Genomic DNA, 16,692 nt, shown 5'->3' with positions numbered 1-16,692 from the left:
AAACTGACCATAAAAAAAAAAAAGCTTTATTAACCCTTTTGCACCAGCAGTTCTTCAGGTATCCATTGCCAGCAATGGAGTTCAAGCCAAGTGATCCAATTTTCGGCCCCAAGAGGTTAGCACTTTACATTCACTTACAAAGCTGAGTGAGGTACATTTTCAGAAGTAGAAAGATTTGGTTGCAAGTCCCATAAAAAGATGGAGTGTTCCTTGGCCATTTTAACAGATTAAGAACTGGTATGGTCCTTGGAAACAGAATAATGCAGGCATTGGGAGCTCGAGGTGTCTCAGCTTCCAGGGAGAGCACGGTGACCACTAGAGCAAGACCCAGTAGTCCCTTTAGTATGATTCCTCCTCAACCTTTCTACCTCTCAGGAGTGGACTCCGTGCTGCATTCACAGCCACCAGGTAGAAGATTTCATCTACTTGTTTGTTTGGTTTGGAAACCCAACCTGAGAGGGTTAACAGAGTCCCTGGATATAAGTCCCAGGAAGAGAGGAACAGAGACACCTCAATGCTCAGATAAGCTAAAGATAGAAAAATAAAACTGGTTCAACCAGAGGATATAATACTGCCTACAAATCAGGATCTGAAGTTGAATGTAACCTGTATGCTTTTTTTCTCCCCAAGTCTTCAACCAAAAAAGCATTTATCTGGACACATACATAGTTCAAAAGGCACAGGAAGTAAAAGCATTTCTGAATGACCTCGCATGAATTCAACATCAGTATAACTGTAAAATAAATAAATATGTGCAAGATTAGAAAGATCACAACGTTCTCCTGCATGACATATCTTATTTTGTAAAAAAATTACACATACGTGCATACACACACCTCATTGAGAATAAAAAAACAGTACATACACCCTTTTATCAAACTCCTATACATAATTTTATAGGCATTCAGTACATCACCATAAGAAACATTTAAATTACTACCTTAAACTGTAACCAAAGGGGATTTTTTTTTCCCTATACAACCCTATACTTACTTAGGTGTCTGCAATCCAGATAAGTACAGTACATACAACCTCTTCCCCTGCCCCCCAAGAGAAACTGCAGTTTTTCAGTGGGGTAAGTCTTCTATGTAACAATTCTTCTCCTCTTATAAAATACTCTGACAACTGCATATTCTGTAAACCAGCCGGAAGCTCCACGTGCATGTGACACTCAGGGATATCAATAAAGAACAGGTTTTAACAGTGTTCAATCGGGGGGGGGGGGGGGCGGGGAACCACCACCAAAAAACCCCAAACCCCAACCCAAAATAAAAAGGTAGTGGCCAGTTTACAGGTAACTTGGCAGCAGTTTATAGATGAGATAAAATCAAGGTGCTTAAATTTACGTGACGGTCAACATTCTTCCCAAAAAAGGGAACACAAAGATAAAACGAACCTCTCTCAGATGCTGTTGGAGTCTTAGCTAATCTCTTACAGTGAGTACAGTTCTATTGCAGTTTTCTTTTTCAAGTTTTGCTGGAAGAATTCAGCAAAGTATTTGGGATGCAGGAGCAAGGAAAGGGAGAAACTCAACATGAGCTACAAACTGATTCACAGCTAAGTTAACATTTAGAATCTAGCTTTCTAAAACAAAGATTTTAGAGCATCTCATTTTCATGGCATAGGACATTAATTTTGTTACATGTGACACTTTATTCCCGTTTTCTGCCGAAACAATTTGTGTGTGTGTGTGTGTATATAAACCACTTGCAAATTTTAGCTCTTAATTCCTTGATGCCACTGGCTCCAGCAGGAGACCAGTGGAAGGAAAGTTTTAACTGTCATAGGCAGGATTATAAATTTGTACTTGTTAGCTGTAGAATACTTGCTTTCCTGTGAAAACAGTAAATATTACCTCAGTTTGAAGTTTAATACAGTACTTCTCCCTGAAACAACACTGTACGGCAGTCTGCCCCAGTTTCTCCCACCACCAGGCAGACAGGGTATCTTACACAGGCACATCAAGTGGGATTTACATTTTTTAAGAAAAGCTTTCAGTTGCAACTGTCCTCAGCAAATTGCAAAGAGTGCAACTATAATCCAGTACTCCTAGTTTTCATATTTTCCTTGGAAAAAGACCCACACATTTATCTCACTCTGTCAAGACGTGATTGCCCAGTTTGTTTTCAAGTAACTGTTCTTAACAATGGTCATTCCAGATCCTGTAAATTTATTGTGCTTCCAGTGAACTGAGAGTTATCAGAACCTGCATCGTCTTCAGTAGAATTGTGTGGTTCCTGTTAAATCAAACAGAGAGCATGAAGAGTTCAGTGCTTTCACCTCTAGATGCCTTTAATGCTTATCAGTAAGATTACCTTGACACCGATCCAACATCAGAGAAATGTTTTGAATGGTTTAGAGGAAACCCAAAGCATTCCTGCTTTGGCGACCCACTCAAACAGTGCCGCTAGAGGGTTTTTTTGGAACACTTCAGATGAGCATTACTAATGGAGATACGTTTGAAATCACTATTTGCTTTTTCCTCTATTAACTCTCTACCACGGCCAACAATCCCAGTGCTCTTCTTGTATTTCTAGGTTTATCTCAGTAGGGTGCTCCTCCTAAACAGAAAAGCTTTATCTTCTATCCAGGAGAAGCACACTTGGCAAGAATAACGGCACTGCAGAGTTTATCAAAACTGAAGCCCCACAGGGTCAAGTAGAAAACGTGATCTATGTACACGTTATCATTCATTGCTGCTCAATTCTCAGCTGCTCCTGCTCACTAACATGCCATTTACCAGAACGGCAGGTAACAAAACATTTATGCAAGAAGCTGTATGAAGCTTTCTGCATTCACACACCGCTGACGCTCAGTAGTCAACGAGGGCAAGTACTGAAACCAGCAAGACTGTAGAAGCAAGCAGGCTTTTCAATCTAACTGCCATTCCCATACAGACGCTGCCCTGAAATCTAGGCTCAAGATTTTATTTCCCACTTCCTACCCTTCCTTAGCCTGTTACATATCCATTCCGATCCTCCTCCTCGGGCCACTTAATATCTGCAGGACAGGATCAGGATGGGGCACTTCAGTAATAAATGCGTAACATTTAGTTATTCATTACTCAGTAACAGAGGAAGAAAAACAACCACCTATGACATGCCAAAGGCTGGCAACATACACAAGGTAAACCTTGCAATGCAGCTCTCTGCTTACAACTTCTTGTAAGTGAAATTAAAACTCCCAATGGAAAACAACGTATTTTCATTCAGCAGAACACTCGTGTTCACAGTAAACTGCCTTCGCTTTCAAGCTAGGCAATAAAACACAACAGCTGTGATATGCTGTACCTGAAGTATGTGAACAGGTAAATCCACTGTAAGCTGAGAATGTGATGAGGAAGACTGAGAGCTCAGTTGAAAGGGCAGATCTCCTTCTCCTGGAGAATCATCCTGCGAATGCAGAAACATAATGCAATTGCAAGACCCCCAAGCACCTCAGCACAACATTGCAGATTTCACTCAGCCTCGCAATCTTAAAAGAAATAATAAATCTGATAAAGCTAATGCACTGTACTAGTAAGGCCTAGGCCCACAAAGATATGTGGAAAGCTAACTACCACTTAAATGTGAACCTAGTATAATAGGTTGTACGCTGAGCTACCATAATCAATTCGAAAAATTGCCAAGACCTGAAAAGGAAGGAACAGTTCATCTTCCAAGGTAACATTCAGAAATATGTGACAAGTTTCATCGCATTGTGTGAAGCTGGTAATTGAAACTTACAAACGTTTACACCCATCAGATGGAGAACTCTGCCCATAGCTTCCTCCATATCACACCTTGTTAGGAATAAAGCAGAAGAAGCTTCCCCTCTCTCTGGATACTATAGATATACACCTGGCCAAAAACTTATGACTTTTCATGCTCCACTAATCAGCTTACATCGATTACTAGGTATTTTTAATAAAAAAAAAATGTTAAGCTTTACTACAACAGTTTAGAGATATAACAGCTTAGGCTGAAACTCCATTTTGCAGGAATCTTTTCATTTCTGTCTCATTTACCTTGTAAATGAGAGAGAGGTGGAGTTATAGAAGAATTTGGGGAGCTGTCAATAAAGAAAAGGACGAAGAAAAAGTCAATACTCCCGTGCACTACCTAACACATGGTAGTAATCCTTTCCTTTTGCAAGAAAAATTACCCCATGCTTTGGGACAGGAACGTACCATCTGTTTTGCTGCTCTCATAACTGCCTGTCAAATGAGGCAATTCCTAAGCCCTTGAAGGATCACAACTCTCACATGCAAAATGTAAGTTTGCTAAAACTCTTAGTTCTACTGCAGCGCTTCCTGCATCAGCTGTATCCAGCCTAGGAAGCTGAACAGGACGTTGCCTACAGTTGCAGTGCCCATATGTTTCAGACTGGCCTGTGTATTATTACTAAATCAAATAAAACCATCTTACCCATTTCCACAGTGCATCTGTTTGGGCCCCAGCAGTTGTACGATTGAGGCAGCTCTGTTTTCGAGCATTTCTGTATCTCACTAAAGCCAGTTACATACAAACTTCCCCAGAAAGCATTTCTTGCGGGAAAATGCCCCAATGGACACGGTACATACTGCAGATCTCAAGATCCCATCTAGGGGCGGCAGCACCCAAGTTCAGAGTTAGTCAGATCCTTCCGTAACTGTGCCAGTTTGGGTAACAGAGGAGAGGAGTATGTGTTTCCTTCCCAGCTCTTACCTGAAGAAGCTGAATTTGCACATACTGGGCTCCAGTGGCAGGGTCCCTTATTGTCAGCCCTCCATTTGGCAGAACTATATTGCCACCCAGTCGACTGCCAGCAGTAGATGATGAGAAGTTGGTAGGGCTTACTTTACCACCCTTGCTTTTTCTCTGACCAGAGCCAGATGCCCCTAAAAGAGACCATTTTAGTATTTAGACGGTCAGAAGCAATTTGCCGAAGTTTTCTGCTAGTATTTTTCAATTTTATGCAGTTACCTATACTACACAGCAAATGCCTGGAACAGTGCAATATAATTAACCACCATCTGATAACTGCTAAAAGGCCAGACAGCAATCAGCTGATGAATTCCATCTGCTGACTGAGCATCTTTTTACATGAATACCATTAAAACCACATCACAAACTGCTAAGCTTAGGGCTCACCCCGGTGGTAGCACAGAAATTGCAGTGTATCTGTGGAGTTACAGAAAGGAATTAGGAAGTAGAATTGCATTTTCTATTTTTAATTTTGCAACGCATTTCCTGAGAAGTCTTGTACATAATTTTTCCAAACTGTATAAAGAGCATCGTAATGCTCATCTATTTCCAGAAAGATTTCAAGGACTGTTAGGTAGAATGGGCTACAGAAGTACAACTATGATAACGTTCAGCATTTTCCAGTTTAAAACAAGACAAGCCAGCTGCTTGTATCACAAGCTGAAAACCAAAACTCTAATCAAAATATACATAAGGATACCTTCTTTTCAACTGGTTCTTTTTGGTTTGTTTTTTAATTCTACAGTAAATAAAAGGTTTGGATAACTTCTTTTCAAACACTGAACTTCCCTCTACAGTGTTCATTCAACCCAGTTGAACCAATTCGAAATACAAAACTCTCTAGACCACTGAGAAGCACATACTAGCATTAAGACAACAGCTGGTGAAAGATGGACTACTGGGAGCAGAAATAGGGATTTTCTGAGGTTATTTTAGGAGACATGCGATTAAATGCCATTCTCTTTCTAAACTATGTCCAAAAGACATGTTTGATGATAAAAGAATAGTTGGAACTAGCTTCATAAAGCTGTTATCCTTCCATGCGATGATTCACTGATCCAGACAGAATTTATTCAGGTATGCCTTTTACAAATCCAGAAACATGACAGTGCTCAATTCAGAATCAGTCTCTTAACTCACCTTAAAAATTATGACCTTAATTTGCAGAGGTGGGAAGGTCTAACAGACAGCAAGGAAGAACTAAACATATATATCTACATATATATGATATTCCACCCCAGCCCCCAGGGTAGACACAACTCAAAGGCCTGAATCTGTGCAAGTCTAGCGAGCCATGGACCATATTTGATTTGACAAAGTAATGGTGCATGATTCACATCAGACAGCTCTGAGTCAAACTGCAGTTTAAGAGAAAGAGGACACATCTGAAATCATGACCTGAACTTCACACTCACAAGAACTCCCTACAAGGCTAAAATCTGACAGAGGTTTCAATATTTCTAGGTAACTAAGAAATAAACTCCTTAGCACTGCATACAGGCTGTTACTAAGTGAAACACAACAGCAAAACAAATCCAGCTGATGTTTTCATTGCCTGTACTGAGTAAAAGAGAATGCACTATGTAAGAACAAAAGCATAAACAACAGAAAGCAAAGCTACCTTAATTTTTTTTGTTTTATTAAGAAAATAAAAAGCAGATGAAGAGATGGAGAGATAGTGTCTTGTTAATAATCATGAAACATATGGTGCAGATTTCTTCGTAAACTTACTGTGAACATGGTATTCCACAGAATGTGATTATCCCCAGTAACAGATGGTACACCACATGCGTATTTTAACTAGCAATAAACTGGATGGGATACTTAAGAATACTCAGATACCTGCTCCCATTTCACTACCAAAGAACCTAAATAATTGTATTTAGTAAATTTAACAAAATCAATAGTTTCTCACCTGTGCTGCTCCCATTCCCTTTCTGTTTTCTTTTCTTGGCTAGCTGAATGGCTCTGTAGTCTGTTCTCGCAGAGCCACTGCTTTCCTAGCAAAAAAAGAGCAAGCCAAGAAATGCAAAGGTTTTTTTGAATGCAAGAGCAAACCAAAACAATGAACACAAACTAAAGAGTTCCCAGTTGCAGTTACCTTTTACACTGCAAACACCGAATTCTAGTTTCCCATGCTCCTCTTATTAGAGTTTCAATTAATTCCCTGTACATACTTAGTAACTGGAGCTCAACTCAAAAAGAAGTTAGCACTATATTTACAAGTTTTCAGATTTTAACAGGGTAAACATTTACTTTGCAACGTAAATAAAAAGTTAAGTCTCTAGTAGCACAGTAAATCAGAACAGGAAAGGTACTTAAACCAGGAATGAACATTGAGATGAAAATGTTTCGTGTACTCTCCCAGCCCAAATCCTTCCCTGGAATGAAATGCACAAGACATACCACATATTCTTGGGTATTCTTGTAAATTCCATTTAATTCTCAGTCAGATAGTCACTTACTTTTTTAATCCCTTCTTTTGAAGGGTTCTCCTTTAACTCTCCCCACCAGAACTCTAGTATTTCTTAAGAGAACTTATCACCACACTGCATCCACTTTGGACAACATGCTATTTCAACATAACATTCTACATCCTTCATCAAAAAAAGCCAAAACCCACGATGTGCAAAATTTGAGAGAAAGGTCTCCCTATAAGGTATATGTAGCAACATGTATCTCCCCAATCAGGGCATCGCAGTCATGTAGGGGTAAAATGAATATAGTTACTGCATACCAAAAATGAGCTGCCAGTCACTGTGCCAAGATCCATTTCTTTCTGTGCACTGTAGCTCCCTGGAGGGTTGGAGAAGACAAACTGTGTCACTACTTTGCTGCCCTCTTGTTGACCAACAACATCCGAGCTAGGAAGCAAATTCCGTTCAGCTTTAGTTGGCGTCAGTAACTCAGGCACATTGGTACCGCCGAGGCTACTAGAAGGAGTCAAAGTGGCTGTGTCGATTGTTAAATTATTGCTGGACGTCAAACCGTGCATATCTTGACTGGAATTCCTCACCGACAGAGATGCTAGTGAACCCAAGGCTTCTGCATTGACAGTCTGTACATCATCCAAATTTAAAGTGCTTTGCTGTAGAACTGTTGCACTGCTTCCCAGCAAGAGAGAACTGTCCAGGCCCTGCGGCATATCGCTGCTAGCCACCAGTATCAAGGGATCAACCGCCTGGCTTAAAGAACTGTTAGTGACAGGCAGGTTTCCCCCAAGCGTTGAGCCCACCGAAGCAACATCGATCGTGACAATTCCAGAATTGACTAGCGCCATGTCTGTTGCAATTCCAGAATTGTTACTAGACATGTTGGAGAACAGGGATACAAGGTCTATGTTGCTGAGATCGCTCTGTCCTGGACTAGTGAGTTCACTGCTGGGTGTGAGGGAGCTTGTTGCTTCCAGCTGAGTTAGGAGATCTGGAAGAGAAGGGTTTGGTTATAAGACAGCCCTTTCATCAGACCAATAGGGAGGGAAAACATGAATGATCAAAGGAGAACGCTTAAAACTCTGGATTCTCAGCCTGCTGAAAACACTTCCCAACTTCCCTGAAAGCAGATTTAAGGAAAAGCAGCTTAATGAAATAAGTTCACTCCTTTACTGAGAAACGTCAGTTACAAAAGCACTTGCCAAAATACTACACTAAGGCAGTCCAGACTAAGGCAGGTTGTAGAGGGGTGGAAAAAGGAGCGCAAAAAGGAGCAGGTTCAGTCCTTGCTCATATTTTACAGATGGCATGGAGAAGGACAAGCTCTACTTGATTCAAAAAAGCTGCAATTCCTCACAATTTCACACAGATCAAGCTCAAGTCTCACTTTCTGATATTTGTTAGAGGTCCCACTGAAAAATTTTTGGTAGGAAAACCAACTCCAGTCTCAGCAAAGATTCTACCGTTTGTTCAGTGGGGCTTAGATTTCAACATCAGTAAATACACATTTTCCTTAATAAAACACTTAGTTTTTCCATTGTAGTCCCCTATAATTTGAAACAAATACTTTACCTGGGCTGAAGTTATGCTGTTTGACCATGTGCGTCTTCATACTGTGTTTGGAAGTGAACAGTTTATTACAGCTGGATACAGGACAACGAGTCTTTAATGAGTCCACATCCTGAAGATGCTTTTTGGAGTGAATATAGAGACTACTCCGTGCTGAAAATTTTGCACAACAGCCTGAAAGAAGACATACAAGGCTTGGAAGTTTCACCTAATTCAATTTGATGTTCATATTTAGTGTCTTAACAAAACAAATCAGAGTCGCTCTGCAGAACTCTACCTGCTGTTTTGCAAGCACCTGTGCATACAATCACAGGCATAAGAAGCAAGCCAAATATATTTCCTCGTTTTACATCAAAGACACCTCAGTGGGCAGAATAGTTCAACAACCTGTTTCTGACAACAAGAAACTCTTAAGTCATCCCATGAAATGAGCCACCTTTCCCTGCTATGGCATCTTAAATGTAAAATCTTCATGACGACTGCTGGCAAAGCCATTAGAAGGAGAAACAATTGCCAAGTAGAGCTGCTCTACTTTATGAAACAGAATATTCCAGATCAGACCCTAAATCTTTGTTCCTGGAGTCCTAATGAAGCGATGGAGGTGGTGCTAAGAAACCCACAGAGCATCAGCAAGGCTCCTGCGTGACCACCACAACAAGTACCACTCACACAGCCATCCACCGTCCCAGCAGCAGAGACTACCGCAGCACAACTGCTCAACATTTGAGACGACATGTCACAAATAAAGTGTGTCACAGTAAAGTGTGGCCTTGAAGGTGTGTGACAGGGCCACTTTTCCCTACGCCTGATGAAACAAGTGAAAAAGCTGAGCTACAGGAAGTATCACAGATAGGATTTTCCAGAATAAAGTAGCCCCGTTCGTCATAAAGGGGAGAGGGGAAAAAACCAACAAGAAAACAATCAAGCTAGAGCATGAGCCAATGTTTCCTCCGCAATCTGTAAATTTGACAATAATAATTCATTCAGTTACAGTGTCTTCAGTTTAGTTTTACCTCCTTAAAATCTGTTAGAAGACTCACTCCAAATTGTCCCAATCCTGTTACAAGTTTGCATTTGGGGAAAACGCACACAGCTTTAGGCAATATACACACCAATTACCAGTTAACATATACAAGAGTGGAACAATACCTTCTACTGGACACTCAAATGGTTTTGTACCGAGGTGAGTTATACTGTGGCCTTTCAAGTGTTCTGCTCTTGTGAAGGACTTCCCACAGCCTTCTACTGGGCACATGAATCTCCTGTCATCTTCATGTTTCCTACAAGGGAAGGAAATTGCCATTGCCATGATTAAATCCACTGCTACTGTAGCACCAGAACTAAAACAAACAAACAGCAAGTGACTTGGGACAGTATACTCAGAAAAGGCTACCTTTTATGCCTCAGCAGCTTGGACATACTGGTGAAAGACCAGCCACAACCTTCAAAGTCGCAGATAAAAGGCCTTTCCCCTTAGGCAAAGAAAGGTTACATTAACAACCTAATATAGAAATACACATTGCTATTAGAAAATATCAAAAGCTGCTTAAATTGAATTACTTTAAGACAAGGAAGACTCAGCCACCTTGTCCTGCAATTCACTGCAGAGAACCGTGATGCCCCTTCCCTCTGGCACAATCTTTAAGCCTTCTTTAACTCAAGGCTATTGCATCTTTCCCCGGGCATCAGGGGGCACAGATAATTATCCATCCATCTCGTATTAATCTGAGCTATTTTGAAGGTGCTTCAAAACCAGTAACAGCATTATTCAAAATAGAAACACAATCGAAATGTGTTTTCCTCTTTTCATGACCTGGGACTGTATGTTGGTTAGAATCAATACAGGGAAGCCTACGAAGGCGGTTTCCATCACACCTATGAACTTTCACTTAGCAGAAGCAACACTTTAAAAAAAACACAAAACCCAAACCCCAAGCTGTAAAGCCATGAAACCAGGAAAACAGAGGACAGTAAAGAGTACACATCATTATCTTTAAAACTTTAAAAGGCTGGATTTCAGTTTAGTGGCAGTCCTTGCAAGCCTGGAGTACTTGCTTGAGTTGAAACCTATCCTCTTGCTGTTTGAAACCTTGGTACATACGTTCCATGTGTTCTGAGAGTCTTTTAGCCCTTTGTTTTGAGCAAGATTAGGATTTGTATAATATTCTAAATGCCTATGAACTCGGGAATAGAGCTGGGATAATTTTTTTGAACCGAGTTCACACGCCAAAAGCACGTCCGTAGCTACTTCGCATTTGGCAGGTTCGTCTGGCGGACTCCTACCCCCCAAAAGGCCACGCATCAAACGTTTTCACTGACTCCAAACGACTCGTGTCACCCTGCCTCCCTTCACGACTTCCAGTTTTTGCCAGCGAACTGAAGCATGCTCTCCACGCAGGACCTTCTGTGTACATCCCCAGACACACGTCACCCTCCCGAATACCTGTGTGACTCCTCATGTGGATTTTCAACCGGCAGGCTTTGTCGTACTGCTTGTTACAGCCCGGGAAGGAACAGGAGAACTGCTCCTGCTCCCTGAAGTGGGCTCGGTTGTGGGAGAACAAGGCGCTCACCGTGATAAAGGTCCTTTCGCAGCCTGGGGAGGGAAGGGGCACAGCGTGTCAGCCCGGCACAGAACCGCAGCGGGACGGCCGCGAGGGATCCCCCGATCCATCCAGGGTGCTACACCCCAGCCCAGGGAAAAACCCAACGGTGCCATCCCAACCTACGTTACTAACTCCCAGGGACAACCGTCCGGCCGAGGCGGGCGACCGGCGCGCACAGCGCGTCCCGGGGCTCAGCACCGGCACAAGGGCACGCGTGGGCCGGGCCCACTCCCCGGTGCCGGTGCCGGTGCCGGCCGGAGCGCGGCCCACCTCCAAGCCCGGGGGGCGACCCGGGGGTGCCGCGGGGAGGCAAAGCGAGCCGGGCCGCTGCGGAAAGCCCCTCTCGGCCGGGCGAGCGAGCCTGTGCACGGCGCGGGGAGGGAAGCGAGCCCCCGGGGGCGGCGGCTTACCGGGGAAGTCGCAGCGGTAGGGCCGCTCGGGCTCCAGGTGGCTGCGGCGGCGGTGGGCGGCGAGGCGGGCGGCGCTGGGGAAGCGCTGCCCGCACGCCTCGCACTTGTGCGCCGCCTCCTGCTCGTGGGCGCGGCTGTGGGCCCGCAGGTTGTAGACGGTGGTGAAGCGCTTGGCGCAGCCCGGCGCCGCGCAGGCGAAGGGCCGCAGCTTGTCGTGCGAGTGCAGGTGCCGCCGCAGCTTGTAGGCCGTGGCGAAGGACCAGGCGCAGCCCGGCACCGGGCAGCCGAAGGGCCGCGCCGCCGCCCCCCGCCCGTCCTCGCCGCCGCCGCCGTGCGCCGAGAGGCGGTGCAGGCGCAGCTGCTGCTTGCGGGGGAAGGCCTCGCCGCAGCGCGGCTCCGGGCAGGGGAAGGCCGGCGGGGAGCGCGGCCGCGGGCCGCACGGCGGCTCGGCGGCGGGCGGCGGCGGCGGGGCGGGCGGCGGCGGGGCGGCCCCCGCGGCCTGCTCGGCGCCGGGCCCCAGCGTCAGGACGCCGTTCTCGATGCGCACCACCAGGCTCTGGTTGTTGATGGTGATGGTCCCCGAGAAGGAGCCGTCCTCCGCGCTGCCGCCATCGCCGCCGGCGGCGGGGGGCAGCGGCGGAGGCGGCGGGGGAGGAGGTGGCGGCGGCGCCGAGCCGGGGGCCTCCTCGGGCGGCTCGGCGGGCGGCGGGCCGGGCTGGGCGCGCCCCGCTTCGCCGCCGCCCGGGCCGGCCTCGGCCGCGCCGCGCACCACGTTGAAGACGAGCAGGAGCCCGTCGTTGTCGGGCGCGGGCCCCGCCGGCGGCGCGCAGGGGCTGGGCGTCGGGCCGGCTCCGGGCTCCGGCTTCTCCTCCACCAGCAGCACCGGGAAGCTCACGTAGAGGCCCGACGCGGCGGTGCTGGCGGCGGAGGAGGAGGAGGCGGCCGTGGCGGCCGGTTCCCAGGCGGGCGGCGGCGGCGGGCGGCGCGGGGCGGCGGGCGGCGCGGCAGGGCCGCCATGTTGGGCGCCGGGCCGGGCCCGGGCCGCCTCCGCGGCGGGCAGCCCCTGCGTTTCCATCTTGGGGGTCCCTGTAGCAGCGGCTGAAACCGGAGCCGCGGGGCGGGGCCGGCGCGGGCCGGCGGGGAAACCCGGAGCGCGGCGTCACGGAGCGGGCCCGGCGCGGGAGGCGCCGCGGAAACCCGGAGCGCGGAGCCGGGCGGAGCGGAGCGGGGCTCCCGCGGGCAGGAGGGGCTGCCCCGGGGCCGCTCGCCCCTTCGGTGCAGCTCGATAGCCGCAGCGGCACGGCTGGAATCCGGCCGGTCTTTGGGGATTATCCCGGCATCCATCAATTCCTGCCGGCAGCCAGGAAAGCAGCGGTGCCAGAGCAGCTCCCAGCTTGCAGCCGCGTCCCGGGCGTTGCAATGGGTGGCTATTGGCAAAATATCCCCCGCACCTTCAGCGTGATGCAGCGGCCTTGAGCGACGGGAATTCCCAGCGGGAAGCACGGCCATGACGCTGCCCCTGCGCCGCCCGGGACAGCGGGACCGGGAGGGGGAAAAGGACAAACGGAGAAAAAGCGATGGGGGGTAGGAAAGAGGCGCTCAAATGACACGCTCTTGCTTGCTGGTCAGTTGAACCTATGCAAAAAAATGCTATCAATTCAGTGAATACTCAAAACCTTTTTTTTTTTTTTCTCCATTCCTGGCAAAACTTTCTTTGGGAGAACGTTCAGCTGCCTGCTGGCTCTCCAATACTTAAGGAAATGGGGAAATTACCCTGGATTTGCCACGGAAATGACACCGGTCCCCTCCAGCTGTGGGACCAAGAGGCAGTCCCAGCAGATGGTGCTGTGAGCCTTCCGCTGCTCTGCCGGCCGCTGAGCAATTCAGCATCAGCTCTAACAGCAGGAACGCTGCTGGCCAGGCGCTCCCAGCCACCGGGAAGCTTCTCGCCATCGAGCTGTAGGCGCACCCAGAGCTCCCCTGCGCACCTTCCCAGCCCTCTCTGCTGAGCCTGAAGTCCCTGGGTGCTTGAGCTCAGCCTCCTCCGAAACCCTCCTTACCGCAGCGCTGTCACTGCATGTGAGCCATTCCCATCCTTGGCTGCCCCTAGCCATCCTCACCTCCCCAGGGAGGTCTTTGCAGTACCTTCCTTCATGTTCCTAGGAAAAGAATGGAGTTTATTGCTTAATACATAGGTGTATCCCTGGTTGAAGGATGTTAAACCTGAAGGAGAGAATAATAAAAAAAAAATAATAAAAATAATCAAGCCACAAATCCCTTATGTTTGCCACAGCCTGGAGAGATTCAACAAGACCCTGTCTAGGAGAGCTAACAGCTCTCTCATGTCACAAGCTTTATACCTTTAAAATCCACTGTAGTTGCAGACGTATGGGTGTCATGCATTAATTATCCCTCACCATCAAGGTCTTCCCTCTATCTGCAACCAGGTGCAAGCTTTTCAGGGCAAGCGGCTGCATTTTGCAGAAAGCATTAAGACACCAAGATTCACGGGAAGGTTGCTTCAGCCTGTGGCAAGCCTGAGACTTCAATACAGAAATTCACTACCTCTGCGTCCGCTGTCTTAATCTGATCTGATGCCTACAGATGGATGGCTTGAAGACTGCTCTCCCTGCATTGGATGAGGCCGGCTACCTAAGAATGATATCAGCATCCCCACGGAACAACAGCCCGTTCACAATCCCAGCTTCTCTGCACACAAGTAGCAAACAGAGGCTCAGCAGAGCTCAGAAAGGGAATCTTCGCACCAGGCTTGTCCATGGTTTCTGTGTGCTGGAAACTGCCTGCTCTTTCATCCCAGGCAGCAACAGGTTACGTTCCCCTGTGCCCTCCCAAAGCTATCATAAACAACAGTCAGTTCATATTATTCACTTTATTATCTAAATTTCAACTAGTAGCTCTTCTATAGCGCTCACACACTCAGGTTCTATGTCTCCCTACATGTAGTTCAGAGTTACAAACTCCCAGGGATTTGAGCGGCATTAAACACAGGTATACTTGCAAGGTTATGCCCTCTGGTCAATAAAGCTATGAGATGAAGAAAAGATTCCTTTTTTGTCTGGGCTGTGAAGGTGAGCATGATGGCAGGTACCCCAGTACTAAACAACACAAAGGTGAAGAACTCATAATAAGTATTTCTTCAATATTTTGTCTCTGGTGGATTTTCAACTCAGAATTAAGACGAATCTATGAAGCAGCTCTACGTTCCTTAGTACAGTAAAGCCAGGGTATTTTCTGGTGGTTCCGCTTGACAAAACAGTACCTTAGTGCTTTTGGGCTGTGAAGACTAGCGTGGTTTTCTACAATGCCAAGACACTAACTTTGGACCTAGTCCAGTGTGGTTATTAATAATAGGTAATGCATAACATACGTCAAAGCAAAGGCTGTCAAATCTGGCTGACAACTACTCACATCTCAATCGTGTAACTTGGCAATGTGGGCGTTTTTTCCATAATCTAAAGCAACTCCGATCAACTGCAGATTGCACTTCACAGAAGGTTCAGTTAGAAGCAGATGCCAAACTCTCACTATTCATCTGGAGACATATACAGTACGTGAACAGGGTGAAGAACTGATTTGTGATTCAAAATAAACGGCTTCGTTTACTTGGCAGAGGCAATACAGAGCTGCAGGGTGTGCTCCCCTGGCGAGTGCCACGGGGTCTAGCAGTTGTATAGCGTCTTCAGGACCCACAGTTCTGAGGACTGTGGCTCATCACACCTCATCTGCAGCAGCCAAAGCAGGTTTATGGGTAGCCCCTTCCCAAGGGTAACAGATACAGCACCAAGGAGGCTGAGTGACGGGCCAGATCAAGCCCGATACCACATGCACACTGGGGGAAGGGACTGCTGACGCTCTGTGTTTGTGTCTGAATGAGGCCTGTACGCAAGGGCCATGCTTAGCGTGAGACATGATAGCTAAGAATTATTTTTGTACACACACACATAATATAGATGTGTATGTAAAACACATTTCTGTAAATATATATATATGTATCTGTCAATATGTGTGTGTATAGGGGCTTCAAAGTGAGCCTCAATTTTTGATTCAGCATCACAGCTGATTACAAAAAAATACTTCAGTGATTTAATGTTAATACAAATATAATAGTAGGTTCAGGTGCAAAATATGCATTCTTTCAGTTGCATCTAGGCACACCAGGTTGGTTCTATGCCTTCCTAACTCTTACTGGGAAGAAAGAAGACCAAAAAGACCATTCTATCTCTGTTTTACTTTATAATCACCTCTTGTGTGAAGGAAGCCCACACTGTCTGGTCTTTGGTACTTCAGTTTGTTTCATATCAGTGGTGGTTTAGGAGGAATTGTTCAGAAGGAAAGTCTACACGATCATTTTGTTACATTGCTTTACTAATTGCACCACTCACATCCAAATGGGTGAGTAGCCTTTTGTTTTTTCATCATAAAGCAGCAGCCAGCACTAAGGATCTAGATTTTCTGGAGGTTTCCATCCATTTAGAAGCTGCTCAAGCACAATGGGCTTCTACAGAAGAACAGTCATCACTGTGAGGCAGCAAAGCGCACACAGCATCAGATTCAGCAGAATGGCACCATCCCTGATGCAGAATTTGGCTCCCACTAATTTATCATGTGTTGTTCCATATTTTCCTGGCCTTGCTGTAAGATGTTTGAAAATGGTCTAGTACTTACTGCCCTCAGGCTTTTCCACCCACTTACCTGGCACTGCATTCTGTTCCTGCTTGTAGTAAAAACCTTGGGTGAGAATTTCAGGGAAAAACACATGCAGGCTCACTGTGCTTAACCAGTTAATGTCACTTTCAATTGTGATCACCAAGCACCTTTATGACATTATAGAAAAGCGTGAGTCTAGCACATGTGATATCAGTACATCCCCCACTAACCAAAGAATAAGTTTGTTTACACACTCATGGCTCTTTGCTGATAGCAGCAGACT

The 16,692-nt window shown here is 46.3% G+C and overlaps 1 protein-coding gene across 1 annotated transcript; it reads right to left on the bottom strand.

Annotated features, from left to right (window-relative positions):
* Positions 1 to 4: 4 nt before the first annotated feature.
* On the bottom strand, positions 5 to 16,660 carry ZXDC (ZXD family zinc finger C). The gene is made up of 10 exons (XM_056334429.1): positions 11,742 to 16,660; positions 11,169 to 11,321; positions 10,119 to 10,197; positions 9,875 to 10,005; positions 8,729 to 8,899; positions 7,462 to 8,147; positions 6,640 to 6,724; positions 4,686 to 4,858; positions 3,291 to 3,392; positions 5 to 2,237 (listed from the first exon to the last, which is right to left on the bottom strand). The coding sequence occupies exons 1-10, from the start codon at positions 12,814 to 12,816 to the stop codon at positions 2,151 to 2,153; spliced, it is 2,742 nt and encodes a 913-aa protein (XP_056190404.1). The 5' UTR covers positions 12,817 to 16,660; the 3' UTR covers positions 5 to 2,150.
* Positions 16,661 to 16,692: the final 32 nt, after the last annotated feature.

The sequence above is a fragment of the Falco biarmicus genome, chromosome 4 (assembly GCF_023638135.1).
Source record: "Falco biarmicus isolate bFalBia1 chromosome 4, bFalBia1.pri, whole genome shotgun sequence".
Taxonomy (NCBI): Eukaryota; Metazoa; Chordata; class Aves; order Falconiformes; family Falconidae; genus Falco; species Falco biarmicus.
The sequence above is the reverse complement of the archived record's forward strand: the minus strand, read 5'-3'. Positions and strand labels throughout refer to the sequence as shown.